General features: G+C 34.5%; 4 protein-coding genes across 5 annotated transcripts; 2 read left to right on the top strand and 2 right to left on the bottom strand.

Annotated features, from left to right (window-relative positions):
* Window positions 1–303: 303 nt before the first annotated feature.
* On the top strand, window positions 304–3777 carry LOC143463288 (uncharacterized). Its single transcript, XM_076961731.1, has 7 exons — window positions 304–1284; window positions 1527–1684; window positions 1770–1939; window positions 2111–2262; window positions 2763–2930; window positions 3039–3141; window positions 3211–3777. Exons 1-7 carry the CDS (start codon window positions 992–994, stop codon window positions 3352–3354), a joined length of 1188 nt encoding a protein of 395 aa, XP_076817846.1. The 5' UTR covers window positions 304–991; the 3' UTR covers window positions 3355–3777.
* A 279-nt stretch (window positions 3778–4056) lies between these two features.
* LOC143461798 (uncharacterized) lies at window positions 4057–5865 on the top strand. The gene is made up of 3 exons (XM_076959681.1): window positions 4057–4783; window positions 4909–5157; window positions 5407–5865. The coding sequence occupies exons 1-3, from the start codon at window positions 4592–4594 to the stop codon at window positions 5572–5574; spliced, it is 609 nt and encodes a 202-aa protein (XP_076815796.1). The 5' UTR covers window positions 4057–4591; the 3' UTR covers window positions 5575–5865.
* Window positions 5866–6293: 428 nt separating this feature from the next.
* Window positions 6294–14089, bottom strand: LOC143461796 (TBC1 domain family member 5-like). The gene is made up of 14 exons (XM_076959677.1): window positions 13745–14089; window positions 13263–13421; window positions 12999–13066; window positions 12632–12823; window positions 12496–12546; window positions 11196–11334; window positions 10594–10727; window positions 10376–10518; window positions 9496–9602; window positions 9259–9398; window positions 9036–9091; window positions 8756–8880; window positions 8131–8388; window positions 6294–7698 (listed from the first exon to the last, which is right to left on the bottom strand). Exons 1-14 carry the CDS (start codon window positions 14048–14050, stop codon window positions 7486–7488), a joined length of 2091 nt encoding a protein of 696 aa, XP_076815792.1. The 5' UTR covers window positions 14051–14089; the 3' UTR covers window positions 6294–7485.
* Window positions 14090–14137: 48 nt separating this feature from the next.
* LOC143461797 (uncharacterized) lies at window positions 14138–18807 on the bottom strand. 2 transcript variants are annotated; one of them, XM_076959680.1, is made up of 6 exons: window positions 18588–18807; window positions 16839–16991; window positions 16522–16626; window positions 16315–16428; window positions 15860–16098; window positions 14138–15432 (listed from the first exon to the last, which is right to left on the bottom strand). In XM_076959680.1, exons 1-6 carry the CDS (start codon window positions 18649–18651, stop codon window positions 15421–15423), a joined length of 687 nt encoding a protein of 228 aa, XP_076815795.1. In that variant the 5' UTR covers window positions 18652–18807; the 3' UTR covers window positions 14138–15420. The 2 variants fall into 2 exon arrangements, with proteins under 2 accessions (XP_076815795.1, XP_076815794.1); XM_076959679.1 differs by lacking the exon at window positions 14138–15432 and adding an exon at window positions 15448–15605.
* Between the last annotated feature and the right edge of the window lie 3275 nt (window positions 18808–22082).

Below are 22082 nucleotides of genomic sequence, written 5' to 3'. Positions count from 1 at the left end.
TTGAAGTTGGTGGTCCGCAAGAAAGGAACTACTGCAGTGCCTAGCATATCTTCGGGGGGCATTAACCATGGCTCCCCCACGAAGCAAACTTTTTTGGTTCATAGCCATAGCCTTGCCGCCTTTTTACAGCTTCATTCTTTTTTGTTGCGTTTCTTTGGTTACGACTACTTATCAGATATAACTATAAAAACATATATCTGCCGCTATACGGCGTTTAAAATCGTGATATTGACTTTACAAAATTGTTGTACATGGCGTTTCAAAAGCGTATACCATAAATCGGCTGCTATAGTACATATAAATATGGAACACATTGCATTTAAAGGCATTTTAAAGCGTCTTTTGAGGTGTAAAAAACAAATTGCTTGCGCTCCGTGCGTTTTGGGTGGTGGGCAAACACGGGAATTTTAGACCTAGCTTTTAAAAACTTTTGGCCCTCCCTCAAAGCAATCCTAAATACACCACTGATTGCAGGTTGCAGCAAGGGTATGGCAAGAAGGAAAAGGTTGGGAAACACTGGGCTTCAAGTCAGTGCAGTACTACATACTATTCACACTGATATACTTTATCCAATCCCCACTAGCCTACCTATAGTACTGTAGTAACTTTGCTCCCCATGTTAGGCACTATTTAGATTAAAATGAGATGAGCAAACTGTCTGGTGGCGAACAGGATAATTACCATTTACTGATTGAACTTAAGTGCATTGCTAAAACTATTGTCTTGTATCAGTGTATACAAACAATTGACACTATGCAGAGTCAATGACTTGACTTGAGTCACTTGAACGACTTGACGTAAAATCACTTCACGAAAATAGTTTAAAAGGTTTTAGTTGGTTGTTGAAAGGGCTCAACTTAGCTTGGGCAATCATAAAACCTGCGATAATATTTTTTGATTTCATAATTAGTTGATAAAAATGCATTTTTCGAACCAAGGTAGCCTGTTTGAATCCAGACTAAATTAACAATATATTTTATGTAATATAAGTATGTATGTAATATATGTAGTACAATACAATATGAAACAGACTACTTTGTTATCCGTTTCATTTCTACTGTATGTTGGATTCAACATAACGTTGGTGTCACCTACTGATCTCTCTGGACATTTGCAACCATTAGGGTCACATACAACACCATCACTAATAGATGAAAGAGAAGATGTGCCCAATCCTGTTGAATTCTTTAATAAATATGTCAAACATGGCAGGCCTGTTTTGTTCAAGGGCGCAGCCAAGTCTTTTCCTTCATTTAAAACGTGGCAAGGTGACAGTCATTTAAGGTAAGGACATAAGAAGTTTCATAGTATTGAAAAGGCTTAAAGAGCATTTTAATGCAGTGATTCCTTGCACTTGATGTAATCAGTGATAGTGACACACTCTGGTGTTTTTTTAAATATAGATATAGCCTATTTCAAAATTATATCACGAAAAAAATTGAAAAGAAATTTCTGCTTAGCAGAATGTGGCCATTCCAACAAATTTTGTGATTAATTGATACATATCTTATGCAATATATTTATAGAGAAAAATATGGTGAATGGTTTATTGAAGTTGAAGAAGGGAAAAAAGAAAACCGCAGCTGGGGGACAGAGCAGATGACTTTTGCAGAATTTTTGGATCGTTACAAAACTGAAGACATTTACCTTGTTCAAGATATACTTCCTACTACACACATGGCCGGTAATATTCAAACTGTATGCTGACAGTCATTGAGAAATTAATACCATGAAACAAGTCATACGTAAATTGTTTTTTAATTATTTAGACGAAGTTTTTTTGCCAAAATGCTTGCTCTGTGGAGGATATACTGACCTTCTGAAAACTGCTGTTATGTGGTTTTCATCTGGTGGCACAAAATCTGTTTTGCATATTGATGAATTTGAAAATATAAACTGCCTCTATGATGGTTCAAAAGAACTTGTGTTAATTGATAAGGTATCACAACAGTTAACAGCACTATTTAATGGTATTATTTGCGCAATAACAGAAAGCACTATAATAAAATTTCTCTCAATATCTATTGTTTAATCAGCTTCATTACAACATGCTGAGATTTTTTCATGTACTGTTTTGCATTCTATCGATCACTAACAATGATTTTTATAGGCTTTATATGACTTGGTGCCTTACAGTGAAAAAACAAATCACAGTCCAATTGATGTGGAAAGGGTTGACATGCAAAAATATCCTTCGCTGTCAAAGATTCCATGGCATAGAGCAAGCATGGAACCGGGTGACTGCTTGTACATTCCATACATGTAAGAGGCTAAAAACAGAAAGCTTTTCACTGCACTCCATACTTCATATACAAATTTAACCCTACTCATGGAGGGTCATACTTACGGAGAGATATATCTGATAGGCGGTAATGCAAAAAGAGATAAATATAACCCTTTTCATGTTGGAATTTTTTAAAAAGTATCAAAGTGACTATCGAATGATCAGGCGCCCGGTAATCAGCATTAAACTTTTTTACCAGAATCTTCTGAAATGTTACAATTTCAATATCATTCAACCTATGAAGTTGAAACTATGAGGAAAGATGAATAATGTTTGCACGTTTGCTTATGTAAAAGATAACAAGCTTTTGAAACATTCTAGATTGAAAAGTGTTATCACTTTTTTTGCACCGCCCAATACAGCAAAAGTCTGGAAACAAACTTCTTACATATGAATTTTTACTAATTTTGAATTTTAACTTTGTTTTTAGTGCAGTTTTTATATCATGTACATGTGTAGTGTGGTTATTTTTTATCAGGTGGTATCACCAAGTTAACTCGTCACCGACTAGAAATCTTGCAATTAACATTTGGTGGGTTAATAAGCCCAAATTGCTGCACCGCTCGCAATGTCAAAATGTTTCACGTCTGCCAGAATATGAAAAGCTTTCAAAACATAAATTCCTCTCTGAGTCTGAAATGCTGAGGTAAAATATTTTCTTCTAGCCTACTGTAAGCATCTCATATCTTTTAATTAGCATTGATTTGCTTGACTTTACAGTTTTGCATTTTTTGCATAAAAAATTCTTGTACAGACATTTTATACTTGGATTGTTGCATGAAGATAATTCGACAGCTCAAAAGAAAAGTTTTATTGGTGCCCTGGAAGATTACGCAGAATTGACAAACGATGTAGCGGTATAAAACACACACTCGTGTTTTTTACAGTCCTGTTATGCTGTGCTTTATGATAATTTGATATTGCAGGTATTTTCCAAATTGTTTGATGAAATGGATGCCGACAAAAGTGGAATATTAGCTGTGAATGAAGTCAATTTATATCCTTCTGAAAAGATTGCTGCCTTGCTCTACCCGGCAGATCAAATCAAAGTGTCAAAAGATGAGCTTTAAGCAATATTTTCGTTATATCATTGTATCATGTAGACAGAGTTATTTTCATCTGTGTCACAAATGCAGTTACTGCACAATGCACCTATTGAGTGCTTGTATTCGTTGGATTTCTTGAGTTGTTTTTGTGTCTTCTTTTCATTATCTTGTGTTACCGTATTGCTTTTTTAGTGATTATTTTAACAAGCTACTGCAGCACTATACTTCAATCTTATTTTTCAAATTTTTTCGTTAAAGTTGACAAAATGTGTGTATATTTCTCCGTGAGACTAAAATTAATTGTATATTTTTTATATGCTGAACAGTGCAACTGTTGCACACTTTGAGAATGTGTACATAAATTTTTAGACTTTTCTTCATCATTATATTTGTTTAATCGTATGCACGTAAAAGCCACAGAGATTCAATAAAGTTTGCACTTTTTAATTCTTTTATTTGGAATGACAAAAGATGAACCAAATAATATTTATATTTCTTAGGACTTGGTAGCTACTAAGCCGTATAAAGTTTTGCAAATGACGTTTATAAATAAATGACGACACTACACCTTACATACAATATAAAATCGTGCGTGAAAAGTTGTTATTTAGGGAAATTACCAAATTGAAAACAAGTTAGTCACAAAGCATAAATAAAATTGGTCATGTTAATTGTAGCAAAAATCGTAGACGTATTGTCCATGAACCACGGTTTTTGCCGTTAACACGCCAAGATAGTGGCTCGTTTTTTGTAAGCTATGACGAAAAAACTTCATAGACCCATGAAAGGCAACGTACAAGCAATTAGACATCTAGAAAGTACTTCGTAATCGAAGTAAAATGCGCAAACTTTATGTCAACATCAATATGCATGAGCTTACCGCGACACCTTTCACCTAGGCTATACCTTGCTAAAGGTAATGGCTACGCGACAATGACTCGTGAAGTCATTTCCCGTGTTAACTAAAATATGTCGTTTCTTAAAATTTACTTGTGTGTTACATGTTAACTTGGAATCGCAAAAACACGTAACATTTTGTTAATGTCCTTCATGCAGGTACCGGCCACTCTGTCTGCAAAGTGTAGCCTATAACAGAAAACAACCGCAGAAAAGGCTAAGATGAGGCTAGTGATGCGTTATATAACGAACAACTGGCACGCATGCTTATGCGCCAAACATCCTCTATAGGCCTACAGTTATAAGAATTTTTTCAATTGCAGGTTTAAGTGAAAAAATTAAAGATTGAAATGTAAACGTTGACATGTGGAGCAGGCACACTTTAAACTTTCTTACTTGTCGTGTTTTCTCCTATGCTAAATGCAGTAACTCATTCTCTGTGTTGTTGCCTGAAAGTAAACCCTATACCAATGCTTTTGTACCTTTCACATTAAAACATTGTATGTTTCCAGCAGAGCAAATAAACCACTGCTTTTATATGCAAAACAGATCAAAGGTACTATGTAACAGCACTTTTTGATTGAGAGCTTTTGCCCTGTTAGGTGCCTGGAAAATAAACAATTTCTTTTGACGGATTTCAATTATGGAATGATTAGTTTCTGTTATGTTTATTATCTACAGTACTCTTTCTATGATGCATCAGCTGAAGACTATGACAACGATGATATTAGCAACAATGAAAAACCACCAGAATTTCCACCCAACTTGAAACATCCTGGTTATAAAGATTTCTGCGTACACTGCGAAACACTTCAAGCATTCAAAGTGGCCCAGGCTGCTTTGCAGATGAAGGAGTCTGAGATGGATGAATTCTTTTATAATGCACTTTTTAGAATCAACAAGAAGAGAGTTGGGAAGAGAGCAGTGAAGGTTATTTATTTAACACATTTTTTTTGTTTTTTTACTGAAATATTTGTGAATGAACAGTTGTTAGTAAAATCTAACAGATGATACCTCATAGTGAAAAGCTTTTAATATTCCGGTTTTATAGTGGAAAATTTCGATTATATGTGGAATACAACTTTTGTTACTTTATTTTATATTTTAGGTTAATGTTGCCAATTAGTTTGTTTTATGTGTATATATATATAATTTTAAAATGTTGATTCTTTAATTTAGGTGACCACTGGAGATATAGTGGATTTAGTGGTAGATGTAATAGCCAAGGACTTAACAGTAAAACGAGTAGAAGTCCTTTATATCGATCGCAACAAGAATGAAAAAGGAAGAATGAAAATTTGGTTGAGAAGATGGAAGAGGCTGAAACTTAACAGAATTATAAATTGATGTAATCAAAGCTAGTCATTTACCAGAATGATCATTAGGCATGCTTGATGCTGTATCAGTAGCTAACTGTATGCAGGGCTTCAGACAAACAAAACTATTTATTCAAACAGTGTTTTGTAAATTTATGGTCCCTTTCTTTTAGTCTTTACATTGTTTTCCAAATCTTGTTGGCTGAAAAAAAAACAATACAAAACTGCACTTTTTGTCGTAATATTTTTTCAAAAATATGTTAGTGAGTGGTTTTATTTCACCATTAACCACAAAATAAATGCTTAACAGCATGTTAAACAAGTTATGTACTAGTATCATTTGCATATTAATATTTGTACTGCAAAAGTACAAGTACAAGTGCAGTGCTTGGTTCACTGTAAAATGACATAGTTTCTATTACTAGTGCTGATATTTGTACTGTGCAAACACTTTTACAAGTGTACAATATTCGTTACAAATATATAGGTTCTTATTGCATACACTCCGGTTTGAACTAGTCCTTACAGTTACTGTACTTGTCGTAATACCACAATTACTAACACCCTCTTAAACCTACAGATTTACTTAGACCCATTGTTTAGTGAAAATGGAAACATTTCACATAACTTTTAAGAGAACGCTGGTTTTTATGATAAAGCTGTGTGTTGATTCATGCCTAAACGATTCCCAAGGAAGTACAAAAAACATTAATTGTGGTCAAAGATGGCAATTACAAGATTTACGTACAATATCATTGCAGCCGATACTTTATTGCAGGAAAAGCTCGTTTTACAGAAACTTATAAAACAATAGTGCTTATGCATTCTACATGACCATTTAAATATAATTTCAGCTTTTAGGTGACAAACAGTTTGTTATATAACATCATGTGCATACGTATTAATCAGAAAGTAGCATGTGTTATGACACTGGGCAAGTCTACCTTCAATAAAATTGGATACACAATGAATAAAATCAGTATTGCACATAATTGACGAAAAATACGAAATTTATGAACTTGAGCAAAAGTTGCAAACCTTTTGCATAAATTACATAACATATTTCTTGGGTATTTTTATGGACAATTAAAATCAATCCGTATTCTACGGAAACTACTATTTGAAATATGCATGGTATCTCCAACAGGGCTTGTGGCTACTTCGGCCAACAGTAATTATGTGACAAAAAACATCCTTATAAATCATCTGACAGCAAAGCCCATTGTTATAGTGAATTTTTCATCTGAAGTGATATGGGATATGGCATCAAAGCAGTTAAAACGATGTCAAACTGCATAAAGCACAAGAGGAATGGTGTTTGCTTTGCACAAGAAAATGGTCACAGATTACGTTGTTAAAGACAAACAATGAAGTTAGGAACAATGTTTTTCAAGAAGTAGGTCCGATAAATAACGGTTGCAATAAATAGTTTTCATCCATTGTTTACCTTGCCTGTAGTGCATAATATAAAACAAGAATAACATTTAATTGAAAAATTACTTCAATGGATTAATCAGTAGATGATTTTTCTTGATAAAATTCGAGTGAATGCCGTTACAAAAAGATAAAAAATTTGTTAAACCTATACTCAAGGTAAGTATTTACTTAAGTTATGTAAATTTTTTTTGCCAAAAAAACATAAACAATAATATAGTTGCTACTACAGCAGTATCAGAAATTACGCATGCAGTTGTGACAAAAAAATACGAGCTGGAACTAATTATATTTCAAGTTTGGAAGAAAACTATACAAAATACAAGTTGCAGAGTCAAATCAACAAGACTTGGGTTTGTTAGGTATGTTTTTCCATGACCACCTTGAAGCAACATCTCTACTATAGTGGTGGGGTACGCTAACAATATCATAGATTTGAAACTTCAAACGCACTTTCTCGCATTATCATAAATTACCAAACTCTTATTGTCAACGTTTAAAGACTATGTTAGTTAGGGTTGTCTAGGTCCTCCACAACCGTCCAGGACTCTTTTCTTGGTTGCTTCTCCGACATGTCTGTCTCTTTCTCCAGCTTGTTGTCTTCCACTTCATCTGGAGTATGACTGGGAGGAGTTGGGAAGTTGTCAAGCGTTGATTGAAGATTATTATCGTTTCCAGCATGCTCTTTTACATTCAATACGCCTTTCAGGATATCACGTATCTGGAAGATACAAAGCATTGTTTACATCCTTGATATCCAGTCTATCAATTCAACAAATTTCTTTGTTCAATCTTTCAAAACTTTTAATGTCAAAGTTACTCATTTTTTAGGCAGTATTTATACTTTGTGTCTAGCGTTGTTTTGGAAAAATAGGCAGCAATTATAGCATTACACAGACTCTAGTAGAGTGTGTGTTATGGGATGTAATGACTTAAGTAAACCTTATCTTAGTGACGGAAGTATCAAACAATAATAAGCAAAGTGAAGCAATAGGTTTCCAATTTTTTTGCATTACTATATCTTACTCCAGCATTGCTTATTGCAAATTGGACACCTATTTTAAAAGGCTTATTGCAACATTTTGAACAATACCTGTCACGGTTTTTTCAGCAAATTTGTAATTACGTTAAGTCCATTACAACAATTTCTCACTTGCTTGAGATTAGCCAATGCAACAAGTGCGGTATCTTCTTCAGCTGACAATGTAATAGTAGATGAAGAACCTTGCTTTTCTGCATTGGAAATATCGTCGGTGGTACTGTTGGTTCTTGAAGTCTTGACGGAAAGGTGTTTTTGCAGAACTTTAATGTTAATGTCAAGCTTTTCAGAACAAAACGAGCATTTGTCATGTAAATCGTGCAATTGTTTCTTTACAGTTTCAATTTCTTTCTGATGGAGAAACTCAACATGCTGCAGACAAATGAGCAAACGACAATCATACGAGCAAAATATTGAGAGATCTAATAAGATACAAAACCAAACAAACAAATGCAAGACTTCCTAATAACCATTTTAATCGCAGATGTTTCTTGTATAGCCAACGTAAATTCCTCATAAAAACATCAGTTCTCGAGCAATCTTTATAGTTTTTTTCATCAAATGCTTTGCATCAGTACAACAAGCATTAGAAGTGGTTATTCAAAATTTAAATAAACACAAAAGGAATCTTGAAAATACACTGGTACACCAGTTTATATGCACCCAGCGAATATAAATTAAACCGGTACATTGTCATTTTTAAAATCTTTATTTTACAGCAAAGCATAAAAATACCAACCTGTGCACTCATTTCATCACTGCCGGAAATTGAATGCATTCTGCTGTATTTTGGTTCATGTGTTTTATTCGGTTTATCTGAATTATCTTCTTTCTTTTGAACAACCTTGCGCTCTGAAGCCATATCTGCTTGCATTTAAATACATTTTTGATGTCTAGCATTTGCTGGTATAAAGTATATATATTTGTTTATATGAATTTGCTTATTAAAATGATTTTTTCCAACATATATGTAATATCTTAAAATAATTTTCTTGCAGTGAAAGACAAAATTCGTTTACATGGAGATATGTTGCTTTTCTTTGTCTTCGTTGCTGATGCAATGCCTTTTTTGAATCTATCAATATCAATTTTATGACAATAAACATGATAATATGTGTACATGTACAAGTAGGACATTGCATAATATATGTACAAGTAGGATATCAAATTAAATTGAACTTTTTATAGTAAAAGTATTAATTATTTATAACACAAGATTTCTGCATTTCACAAAGACAATACTTGTCAAATGGGTTGTCAAACTTGATGTTGGTAAGAAAGTTCATTTTATTTTTCTTATCAACAACTTTTTCTTCAGTCTGTTGTTGAACCGTAGAAACTTTCAATTGTGCACGAAAACGATGTTGGGGCATAGGATGGTTCTAGAAGCAACTTAAATTTTATTTAAATGTACATTGCGCTATAGCCATAACACATGATAGTGGATTAACGTACGATGCAAAAAAAGCAAATGTTTACCTTAGGGTCACGGTAGTGCATTGCCAAGTGTACCAGGTCATAAATATCTTCTATGGGTGGATATTTCATTAGAAGTTGCATACACTTGCAGTAGTCAGCAGCCAGTACTAATTGGAGAAACAAACAAATCGAACTTAATAACCGTACCTCAAATTACGAAGGAGCATGAAAATTGATTTGTATTCGCCTGAGCTTTGAATTACAAATGCTGATTTTAAGCTCAGAACTTTTAATTGAAGCAAATAAAAAATAGGGTGGTTACAAAAGTTGAAATTTTTGTTCCTATCATAATGAAATGAACCTTAAGTTATTATTCGGTCAAGTTCGAGCAAACGCCATTAATGACGTCACTTACTTACACCAAACATAAAATTTGTGGATGAAAAGAACTGCATAGCAAGATAAAAAGAGCAACATCCTTGCACAACAACGCCTGGCAACACAACTTCATAGAATAAGTATAAGTTTGAATGTTTTCAGCTGTTTTACTTGAGTAAAGTACTTGGCTGGAGTACCAATTTTATTGTAAATTTAATTTTCTTTCATCAACTTTATTACTATGTGATTCGGTATCTATCACACTAGATCGTACGGAACACACTCTTTATCACAAAACTGTAGTTTTAAATGGTTATGTAAAGAAATGTAAAACTTGAGTAAAAACGATATATATATTTTTTTCTTTGTTGTCGGTCAATGATTATGTTTTATGATTTAGCAACCAATACCTATTCCATTTTAAACTAGTTGTGAGAGTAACTGTGTAAGTTTACTATAACTTAACTGAGATCATGCATGATGCCAACTTCTAAACCTTTGAAATGCCTCAATCCAAAATGAGCACTCAGACTCGGTTTCGACTCATCCCAAACTTACTTACGTCGATGTCTTATGTTGTGCATCATGGCAACAAATATGTAATCAACCAGGTCAAGTGATGAACTATCAGCAAATAACGCATCCCAGAGAACGAGAAGGTCTTGAAGATCAAATTCTCTTCCGAAGAGGAGGCGGACCCAGCGTCTAAAATCATCATAAAATGAAAACACAATTTCGTTAAAGAAAAAAATCGACTTTCACTCCATTATAGCAACTCACAGGCCATATACTTGAGGAATAATCTCCAGCCTGCTTATGTGGTGATAAAGTTCAAGGTCAAAGTGTGCGAGTAGTTTATCGTGAATCCGGGTCAGCTTATTTGTGATGGCAAGTGGGGCGCTGCCCACATTGTTCTGAAATTGAAAACATTGTAAGGTTATCAGCAGAAGCTGCGAGACTTTCAGTGCGTAATATTTTGAACAACTGGTAACTGGAAGCAGGAATAAAACACGTCTAAACAAATATTGCAGGAGACGTTTCATTTTTGTCTTGAAACATCTTCAGTGGTGACGAAGGTAGCGCAAGAAGAGTTATGTATAGACCTGATGTTAATTAGAAAAAGGCTGTGACTTCATAATTGCTTTTAAGTCACTGCGAACACATGCACAAAGATGTGCATATACTTTGCATATTGCCAGACATACTTTGCATACCAGTATATGGTACACCCTTAACATCTTTTGCATAAAGATACTTCCATCTGAATGCTAATGTTTCAATGGACAGAATGAGTTGAGCTTAGCGATGCATGCAACATACAGGAAACTATTAAATTAAATTAAATGCTTTGACTGGCTGCTTCTATAAAAAAAAGTACCTACATCGACAGGTTGGAATGGCAGAGCGGGAGTGGCAGCTTTTTCAGCGGTATCACCATCGTCACGTTCAGCTTCAACCTTGGATTTGCATGACACAGAATACCATTCATTGGTGGCGTTCATAACTTGGCAGAACATTAAACTAGGAAACAAAACACATATAAAAAATACTATTCCAGGGTTTGCTGAAAGTTGTTTTCCTCTTCCTGCTCCTCTGTATGCACTTGCTGCGTATATCGTAAAGATGGACAATAAATGCATATTGAACTGTTTTGGAATAATTTGGAAGTTAAAAATGCTTGCCCCAACAGTTCTTTTCCTTCACTTTTGCAAACTTACTAACGGTTCAAGTGAGATGACAACTGCCAAATTGACATAATGCGACTTAACCTGCCAGATACCATGGCAACCAACGCATGTAGCGCTACATTTTGCGGTGTGAAAACAAAGAGACAACAAAATGTCTGTGTGCGTGTGCTAACAAAAGCAAGCGTTTAATTACGAAAAAAGGATATTCGGATATGAATATTTCGAGATTCTATTTTTTTTAAGGATTCATTTTTCTTGAATGTGCAACTATAAGCACATGCACATTTGTTTAGTACAGCGGTTCCCAACCGGGGGTACTCGTACCCCTTGGGGGTACGAGATTGAACATCAATGGGTACGAAGATCCTTTGGCCACAGAGCAATATATATATGAAAATGATGGAATTTTTCAATATATATATGAAAAATTCCATCCGAATTTTTTTGGGGGTACGAAGAATGCTTTGACCTGACAAAGATGTACAAGCAGCAAAAAAGGTTGGGAACCTCTGGTTTAGTACATACCACAAAGAAAATCTATGACAACAGAATATCAGTTAAAATAATGCTCATAAAATAAGTTACATTGTATCCCAAGTCCTACTTGCATCAACTATCAATACAGATATGGTTGCACCAGAGAAAAACACTCAGCCCAGATATCAACACTTAAGCTGACGTTCAAAGCAGTGGTTTTCAACCTTTTCATACAGCAACCCATTTTGCAACCAAATCAAATCAAATGACCCCCTTCCAAAATTTCAAGCTAAACATATGTAATGCTGTTGTGTATTCAAAATAGCAAAATAAAAACAACTAAATGATCGAAATACATAGGCATCGTTACATTGAAAGCTCTCGCGAACCCTAGAAAAAAGGTTAATGACCCCCATGGAGGTCGCAACCCCCAGGTTGAAAACCACTGGTTTAGAGGAAATAAAGACAGCAAAATAGGTTATGTTACTTGAAAAATAATATGCAAACAATTTCTTACTATGCATCATGTTCCAAATAGTCTTCATCAAGAAGTAAAGAAATAATATCTCTAAAAGAAGAAAATGTTACTTATTACAATTTCAAAAGGTTTTAATAAAACGATTTTATTAACATTTCCGACATGTTGCACTTACGGTAAAGTTCCTATTTCTCTTGCATGGGCCGCACCTTGCAGATCACAATGTAAAACAAACACAAGGGGTCCCAGCAATTCATGCATTCCCTGTCTATAGCATAGACTGTCATTTTCACGTGCATAGCAAAACAACACGTTTCTCAAGATCTCACGAACTGCAGGCGAACGAAAAAAATCCATTTCTGGACAACTGTTGAAAAAAATGTATAAACAGCTTTGGACTACAATAGAATTACAGTATGTGAACAACTTAGTCTTTTAAAAGCAATATGGGTAGCATTTATGCTAAAAGAAAAGCAAAAAAGTTGAGTTTGTTCCATTTTGGTTGATACTGCTGAGGTACTTTCAACTGCAATATAACTCACGTTCTTGTGACATCTCTTTCAATAATATTCTTCAGTTCATTGTTTTTAAAGTATTGCAGCCATGTGCTCTAAAAAAATGTTTGAAAAACACTTATGTACTATTATCAAAGAAAAAAAGATTGAGCATAACTGTAGTAGCTAAATTTTTGGAAAATAATTTCAAAATGTTACATAGCTATAGTAACAGGGAAGGCATTCACAGAAGTAAAATCATTCCAATGAAATTATTAAGTGTCAAGGGCATGAAGTAGCAATGAATCTTACATTGTCACTTTGTGACAAGGGATTTTCAAGCTGTACGTCACTTTCCGAAGAGTGAGGATTGGTTACATGCCTCAACTTTATCTTCCCATAAGCTTGCCTGCTCTTATGTATAATGTCCTCCCACTGCTTAACATCTTCTGGCAGACAGCCAAGGAAAACCTTTTCAGAGCATAAATACATTGAGAATGATTATGTTAACTATTAACCAACACATACAGTAAATATGTTCTCTCAAAAGCACATTAACCACAATACACAAATTATTCATGCATAATATTAATATTTATACACATATTTACACATAAAAAACATGCAAACTATATATATATTAAGACCAAAAAAAAATATGCGTAAGTGACATGCAAATAATCACTATAATTATTCTTAACTCACGACAATAATCATTCACCTAAACAATAATTATATATATGTATATCAAACTCACACACTAATCCTTTGTTAAGTGCAACAAGACAACTTACCCTCCAACATACACTACGAAAGTGACAGCTTCGTAAACTCTCCGTAAAAGCTTTGTTCCTTAATTTCGCCAGTAAAGTGTCCGAGGCATTATTTTCTGTTTGAAAATAGGTAGTCCATTGAGCAAGGTAACTTGTAATTGTGTTGGATTGGACATCTCCACGCTCAAGATTGTTTTTTTCAAACTCTTCTGCTTTCACATCCTTTGCAACTGGTGATTTGTCAATTTGGTCATGTTTGATACTTGACTGGGATGATTTTCGCTGAGGACCATGAGTGTCAGGGTTTAATGGAACAGTAGCAAGCATCACCACATGTAATACTTTATCATAAATAGTAATTTATAGCAATAACTGCACTCGTATTTGATCATGTTTCTAATCACGACCTGTTCCTACAAGAAAAAAGTGAAATTAAACGCCATCACAGGTATGGTACATATTACATCTCTGGATTTTAACAAACAAAGATGCCAAGATAAGATACAAACAAACAATGCCAGACATAACAAAAGAGCACAATTATTGAACAAACTTAACTAAAATAACAATTGAAAACTGTGCATGATGTTGTACGACAGTTAACATTAACATCCAATAAAAACTTTAAGCTTTCACAAAAAAAAGTACAGAACAAGATTCATATGCCGGCAAAAAAACAAGCCAAGAGCAATTGAAAGAAAAATAGAAATAGTCTTGAGAAGCTTTATAATATACCAACACTTAACCCACTGATTTTTGACAGTAAAATATTCAAAGAAAATATAAAAGAATTCAAAGAGCATGTAATCCTTGGAGGGGATTAATTTGAAATTGTGCAGCCTAATTATTTTCTTGTAATAAAATTTTACACATCCTGTTTCATCACTTCTATGACGTACAGTGCATGCATAATTGGATGAAGACAATATTTATAAAGGTTAAATTAGTTTAAAACGCCAGTTACCAAAACTGTGACCACCAACAGACAAACAAACCTTACCTGACTGTCCAGTTTCACTAGCTTTACACTTTAAAGGGTATAAAGTCACCAAACAGTGCGACAAATTGTGAAACATATCTTTTAAACAAAAATTGAGATCACATAATGCTAAAATGATTATCTGAACAAACGATAGACATAAAGAAAATGCATTTCAGATTGTCATTGAAAGTTTCAGATTGTCATTGAACTAACATAAAATTTCAACAATGCTGTACTAACAGTGCTTTACACATCATTAAGCTTTACGCATTTAGCACTTTTATATGTCTAGCATTAAGTACTTGCCACTTAGCTTTGAGCACTTTGACGAAAAAGAAATGATATGATTTAGATTTATGAACTTAAATAAAGTTCTGATAGATGTGTCACATAAATTATAAGAAGTTTTTTGATGTTAAATCACTAAAAGGTTTCATTGATGTTAAATCACTATTATAACCATAGGTTTTCCTACCATTAAAAACATTAATAAACACTTGGAAAAAATAATGGGAACAAACAAGGTCTAGTAGTAAGTGAAAAAATACTAAGATTTGCAAGTAACTCTGGTCAGGCTGTTAACTGCAGCCCTCAGGTTACATTAAACTAAAGAATATCACGAATAAGATTTACAGTTACACCACAAAGTAAACAAAAAGCGTTGCAAGGCACTTGTAAGCAAATCAGGAAGAGCTGAGCCATGCCACACAATGTATCAACCTTCCATCTAAAGAAAAAGTAAAAGAAACTTCAACTTATAGCAAAGAATTGTCATCAGCGAATTATAATTCAAAATCCAAATTCCAACTTTGTTCAACAGGCTGCCATACAATAAGATAATTGTGATTCAGTGAAGCAGGCCGGATCTGGCCCATGGGCCGTAGTTTGGTGACCCCTGGCCTATGCAATGATTGTGATTAAATGTGTACAGTTTACTACAACAATTCATAGCCAATTGTCTTCACATAATCAACAATTCTTATCGGATACTTTCAATTAGCAGGATATATACCTGCATTTTTCAATGATACAAAGTTGTTCAAATAAACGAGGCCTGACTGTACACACTTGTCTGTTAAGCTCATGTTTTTAGGAGGTTGACTGTTGTATGAAAACAATACGATTAAAGCATCAGCAAACCAAGCTCAACAAACCTCTTCCATATCAGCAATTTTTAAAAGAGTATGGATCATTTCCTCTCTTTTGTTGGCAGATTTTGGTATAGAATGAGCCAGTCGCACAACACCATATTTCTTTTCTAGAAGTTTCACAAGGTTTTCAGACGAAATTTTCGTCTGCAATAACTTGACAATATATGACTCTGGGCTAAACGGTGGTTGAACTTTGTCAATGTCTATTAATCCAGGCACTGTTCCAACACCTGCACCTGTACCTGTAAAATGTTGAATTCCTTCCATTGACAATTGTTGTACATTTTCATAACAAAGTATGATTAAAATTTGTAAAAAGGCGTAAATAATGTTGAACTAACAATCATTGAAAACACGACACTGTTACGTACAGCTTGACATTTTGTCATCATAATTCTATCAGACCAAGTAACAATTATATACCACTACCAGTAATGTAAGGTCTTGTCCTTTCTTACCTGCACCAATTACCGAACTGTCGTTTTTATACGTTGCATCCCCACCAAGAGTTGTTTGGTTAAATTCACCACCGGAAACCTTCAAATTAGATTTTTTTGATCCAGGCTGATATCCTGCAGAAATTTGTTAAGCATAAGCGCAAGTGTTCTGTTCGTTAAAAAGCCATGACATAAAATGTGGGTATAGGCATCAATATTATTACTTACTCTGATAAGAGGTCTCCATGTCAACAGGTCCTTGACCGGCAATGTTTGCATTTAAAATGTCACAGTTTCTTATTTTGAACGTAGACTTCACATACTTTCTCGGGACTTTAACAAAAAAAATTGAATTCTTCGCTTAATTATCATAAGTATCAACTACTTTAAAACTCTATGCTCCATGTGTTTGTCTATGACAAGTAAACGTGGACACATCAAGAAAACAATCAATTAATTATCAAACTTAGTCAAAATCATTAAATTTAAACTTGTGGTCAAATATATGAGCATAAATAGATCTGTGAAATGAGTTTAATCATTACCACTTCCATCAGTTGCAACCTCCTGATATTGAGGCGGGCCAAAGTCTTCTTCTTCCCAAAAAGGTCTGCTTTTAAATTTTGAACTCCGGCCGCTGCCTTCGGTATATGAACCTTTAGTGGTCTTCTCGGTCTTCTTTTTGGCCTTTGGCTTGCCTTCATAAATGTGCATATATGAAAAAATAAGGCCTACGGTCTTAGAAATATGCATTTTTAAAACACTTTCTGATATTTATATACCATGATACTGGACATTACATAACACTAACAACAAAAGGGTAACAGGCAACCGAGACTTTACAGACATTGCAGAGACTTCATACAAACTGGAGGGGTTGCAGCACCGTATTATCATTAGTATGTAGGAGCAAGTTAATTACATTTATAACGGTACTAAATTCATTCATTCGTGTGATGCCATTTCACTACTCTAGAAACCACACTAATCCAATAAAGTGTGATAAGGGCAAAATGATTTAGATTAAATATACTACACTGTGTTTTATCTTTATGCAGCTTTTATATGAAGACAGTGAAAATCCATGTTATAGGCCTTAGCCCTTACGAGTCTAAACCAGTCGTCTTCAACCTTTTTTATGAAATCACCCCCTTTTCGGAGTTCTGGATGTTTGGCAAAACTCTTACTACTGACAAAAGTTAACGTTTATTTGTCCCTTTCTCAACATTACATTCCTGGCAAATTCAACCAACCACAAAAACATTTTGATTTTATTGTGACAACTTACAATTTAATCACAATGTATCATAATTAATTTACGCATGTTCATAATTGAAGCTTTTAAAGAATGCATGTACTACACCTGTATAAAACAATAATAACCCATGGATATTTGGAGCACAAATACAGTTAACTCATATTTCTACCTGTTGGTTACAATAAAGCAAAATATTTTAAAACATACTTTCTCGAACCTCGCACTTGCTTCAAACCAGACTTATTTGTAACTGGATACATGACAAAATCACCAGCTGAATATCGCATTTCGAATTTAACTTCTTACTAACATGAGTACAGTCAGAACTCGTTAATCCGAACCCTGAACAACCAAAATCTCCATTATCCGACACAAAACTGCCAAGAACAGATTTCTTCCTATTCATTTTACTACTTTAATCCAGAAAACCAGCTGTCCAACTCCGACACAAAAGTTTTGGAACAAATGCGCTAAATCAATAGCAATAAAATCCGACAAACCGGATTATTCAGAGTGAAGCGAAATTAATTCACGATTGTCATAGATACAGTAGTTAATTGACGAAAACAATAGCTGATTATCTACGTATAATAATGTTGGATGTTAATGTTGGGTTGGATCACACAAAAATAAAATTATTATTTTGTTGCTGTCAAACCATAAACTCGGTACTTTGAATTGGATTGATTTTTCGCTTTCCGATAATCTGAATACCTCGCTAAACCGATATTTTATGACGAAACAAAGTGGTCTGCATTAACGAAGTCTGACTGTATATATATACAGATATATATATATATATGAGTAGTAAAAGGCAAGGTCAATTATAAAGAGAAATAGCCGTACGTAAGTGTATGCAATACTGTGTGTATATATACTATATATGCACACCCAGGCGTGAAAATAGTTAAGTAAATGAAAATAATCTACAGTTTAGCTCCTATGGATGTATGGGCTAAACTGTTATTTATCTACTGTATATATATATATTTATTTTAGCATTAAAATGGTGAACCTTTGATAATTAACTATATACCTTCTGTTTCAAAAGTGGGAAACGGATCAGCATCGCTCACTGTGAGCCCTTCCATTTGAAACATTTCCAAATATTCTTCAGGTAATGTGCCAAACACTAACAAACACGCACAATCTTTGCTTTAACGACTGCTTGGAATAATTAAACTACTAATCTAAGATCTAACGAAGCTATCCAAGGTCCAGAAAAGTCATTCATTTACTGTATATACAAATATATTTTATTACAAATGAGAACCAATCCAATTACTTATGCAGTTAAATGTATAAGTAGATATATAGGACATAAACACCAACATTTTAACACATGTGCGCGCATCAGATAACGTGTATAGGTTACAGCAGTTTGGAAAATGGATCAAATGAGCAAAATCTTTAGAGCTCTGGTGAATTGTCGTCTGCTTTCCTTACCCAAAACAAATCATGGCATTATTCACCGGCATGCCATACCATGCAGGCTAGGCCAGGGCTTCCCACACTGGGCCTTGACCCTGTTTGGGATAGCAAAATGTAAATTTGGGGTCGTAAAACAAATTCAATTTTTATAAAATGACTTGTTTTTGTTAACTTTTTATTCATTTTACTGTTTCCATTACTTGATTCTTTTATTACTGTAGACTACTGTTACTGTACTTTGGTGGATTGTGTCATTTATGATTTTGTAAGAGACAAAAATATCATTTGAACTAAAAAGTTTGCAAAACCCTAGGCTCGCCTATAGCTTCTGCCCTCTACACTTGCCTATAAGCATAGCCTAGTAAGCTCTTCAAATCTTACCAACTAAACTTGTAAATGGTGTAACTTTACGAGATAATTATTTAATTGACTGGTAGTTTAAAACTTGTGGGAGGTAGCATACCAGTGGTAGGATTCAAATATTTTAACATCTGGTTATCTCACTACCAGCACGCCATATTGACCCGGGGCCGATATACACATAGGCCTATATACATACGCTTGTTAACAACCGATTCACGGAGGTCATTAAAATTGCAAGAACCGGCTGAATACCACCACTGGGAGGTACTAAACCACATAAGTTTCATTTACATTAGCCTATGCCAGGGCCCATGCGGGACAGTACAGTGCCGCAAAATTGCAGAAGTCCTTAAGCAAAGTACTCTATAGTGCAGGGGCGGGCAACATAGGGCCCGCGGGCCGGACTCGGCCCGCGACGGGGTTTTGAGCGGCCCGCAGACAGTTTCCGGTCTTACATGATAATGGCGGCCTGCGGCCACATTATTCTGCTATTGAAGTACATTATTCGTTAATAAATTCATGAAATACTGATTTTGGTCTCTATGCTTAAAACTTAAAGTTTACATTAAATACGATTTATTACTTGCATAGGTGGATAAATACATAATTAATGTATCGAATCAGGAATCCGGCCCGCCAAGTACTTCATTTTCTCATATCAGGCCCGCCGACCGAAGTGGTTGCCCGGCTGCCCGCCCCTGCTATAGTGCAACTCCATTTTCCATAATGACGTTGTGATGTTTGTCACGCTTGATTGCTTCTATGTTCTTGCTCAGCAGCGCACAACGATACTTCAGTCAATAAGAATTTGTCATAGTTTTTAATGCAGTTTTGTTAAGACTCGTAAGTCATAAGCTAAGTAATAAATAATTATGCCTGTTACACACTGTTGCGTACCTTTATGCAGCTGGATACACAAAAAAGGAAAACAACAAGGGAAAATGCCAGCATTATTTTCGATTCGTAGATCGGATCTGGCCATGACACCTCAGGAAAGGCAGAATCGTGAAGAATTAACAAACTTTATATCATCTATGAGGGATTCTAAAATAGGAGATAGAAAAAAGAAATGTTTTATAGGGAAAAGTAAGAAATTTTATTTGGTTAATTAAGTTAGGCTAGCCTAGGTTAGTGTTACAAGATTAACTTTGTTTAGGCTAGATGCTAACTTTTAATGTCTAAAAAGGCTGCAAATTGTAAAGTACACTTTGACAAAAGATATAAAGAACATGATGGGAAACTACTTCCTCCTCGTTTCATTCTTTTTTATGAGAAGAGAAAGTTTTGTTTCTCCCGCGTCATGCATGGTTGCGTACACTTATTCCCCCTACACTTCGCCAGTCGTGGCGAAATGTTTTACACATTCCCATGACTCGTTCATCAATTACTAAGAATTGAAGTTGCTGTTTACGTTGTTTTGACAATTCAAACGTGTGTAGCAGCTCCTTTCAGTTACCAACATGTCGTCTGCACCAGCACTTACTGCCGAATATTTCGTTGAAATCGTTGTTGACGATGAAGAGTGCAGCAGAATCAAGCCTGTATCATCTTTTGCTTTGCAAGCTAATGATCTCTTTCAGTAAGTTAAGAATTAAGATAGGCTGAAGCTACAAGCATAGATTTTTTAAGTATATAATACTTAAAGCTTTATATTATTTAAAAACTATCTCTCACTCCAGGAAAATAGAAGATTGGATGCATTGAATGAGTTTACTTTTGCATCTTACCGATTAGGTGTGAATACTGTGATGAAAAATTTAAAAGTTAGCGAGGTTTTAAGAGTCCATCAAAAGGTTAAGCATCGTGGTTATTTAGGTAAGAACTGCTACCTTAAGGTTTTTTATATTTTTATAAGTTTACATGTTTAGCAAAATAAATTTGTATGTATGCCAAATACAGGATTTTTCACCAACTAACATTATTTTTTTAAGGCTTTTCCTCTAAGAAGTATTCCAGAAAAACAATTAAAAATATGTGGGCTGAGGTATGTGCATCACCAGATGGTTTGACGAAAGAAGCGGTTGATTAGGCTACTTTAGTAATATCTTTGCCACCATACCTCATGGATCTGAGTTGTTGACTGAGTTAAGTATAGATGGCATATCTAGAATTGCTCATTATTTTGGCCCAAATGCAGATCGATGCAAAATCACTTGAAGCCACAAGAAAATTGTTTCATCTTTTCCTCAGGTAGATATTTTTATGATTCAGCGCAACATTTAATGTAATAAAAGTGTAATGTTGTATTATAAGTTACTAATATTGAATGGTGTAGTAATAGGTTCCAAATTTCTGAAATCAATTGCAATAAGTTGGATTGTTTACTCTAGGAAAAAACACGCAGAAAGTACAACAGAATTGCCATCAAGTAATTTCACTCCTGATGAATTAATTCATTAATTTCTATCTTACAGTGCAATGAGTATGAGACATTGCTTAAACCTAATCAAACATTGCTTGATGTACTTAAGTTTTTAGAAATTAACTTTCGAAATCATGCAACTTTAAAAGATACTATATTTAATGCAATTACTTCTTTTGATTTGTCAGAGTTCCATGACATCACTAATAATTATGACTTGGATGCTTATGTTTTGAAAAATATACAAATAATACCAAAATCGATTTAATCCGCTTCAGCTTGATGCCAACCTATGCAGTTGTCTCCTAAGGAAAACTTAGTTTGTTTAACTCTTTGAGGTTGAGTGTCGTTCTCGGCAGCACTTTCGCAGAAACA

Source organism: Clavelina lepadiformis, chromosome 6 (genome assembly GCF_947623445.1).
Source record: "Clavelina lepadiformis chromosome 6, kaClaLepa1.1, whole genome shotgun sequence".
NCBI lineage: Eukaryota > Metazoa > Chordata > Ascidiacea > Aplousobranchia > Clavelinidae > Clavelina > Clavelina lepadiformis.
This window is presented reverse-complemented; position numbering and strand designations above follow the sequence as displayed.

Bases quoted from the DNA above. Each gene is read 5' to 3' on its own strand.
- LOC143463288 (XM_076961731.1), top strand. From the start codon at position 992: ATGTATGTAATATATGTAGTACAATACAATATGAAACAGACTACTTTG. The intron at 1,685-1,769 runs GTAATATTCAAA...TTAATTATTTAG, and splicing joins TCCTACTACACACATGGCCG to ACGAAGTTTTTTTGCCAAAA. The intron at 2,931-3,038 runs GTAAAATATTTT...ATTCTTGTACAG, and splicing joins TCTGAGTCTGAAATGCTGAG to ACATTTTATACTTGGATTGT.
- LOC143461798 (XM_076959681.1), top strand. From the start codon at position 4,592: ATGTGGAGCAGGCACACTTTAAACTTTCTTACTTGTCGTGTTTTCTCC. The intron at 4,784-4,908 runs GTACTATGTAAC...TATTATCTACAG, and splicing joins ATATGCAAAACAGATCAAAG to TACTCTTTCTATGATGCATC. The intron at 5,158-5,406 runs GTTATTTATTTA...TCTTTAATTTAG, and splicing joins TTGGGAAGAGAGCAGTGAAG to GTGACCACTGGAGATATAGT.
- LOC143461796 (XM_076959677.1), bottom strand. From the start codon at position 14,050: ATGCTTGCTACTGTTCCATTAAACCCTGACACTCATGGTCCTCAGCGA. The intron at 9,399-9,495 runs GTAAACATTTGC...AGTTGCTTCTAG, and splicing joins TGCACTACCGTGACCCTAAG to AACCATCCTATGCCCCAACA. The intron at 7,699-8,130 runs GTGAGAAATTGT...TGTATCTTCCAG, and splicing joins CATTGGCTAATCTCAAGCAA to ATACGTGATATCCTGAAAGG.
- LOC143461797 (XM_076959679.1), bottom strand. From the start codon at position 18,651: ATGTTTCAAATGGAAGGGCTCACAGTGAGCGATGCTGATCCGTTTCCC. The intron at 16,992-18,587 runs GTATATAGTTAA...ACATTTATGAAG, and splicing joins TCCCACTTTTGAAACAGAAG to GCAAGCCAAAGGCCAAAAAG. The intron at 16,627-16,838 runs GTAATGATTAAA...TTTTTGTTAAAG, and splicing joins GGTTGCAACTGATGGAAGTG to TCCCGAGAAAGTATGTGAAG.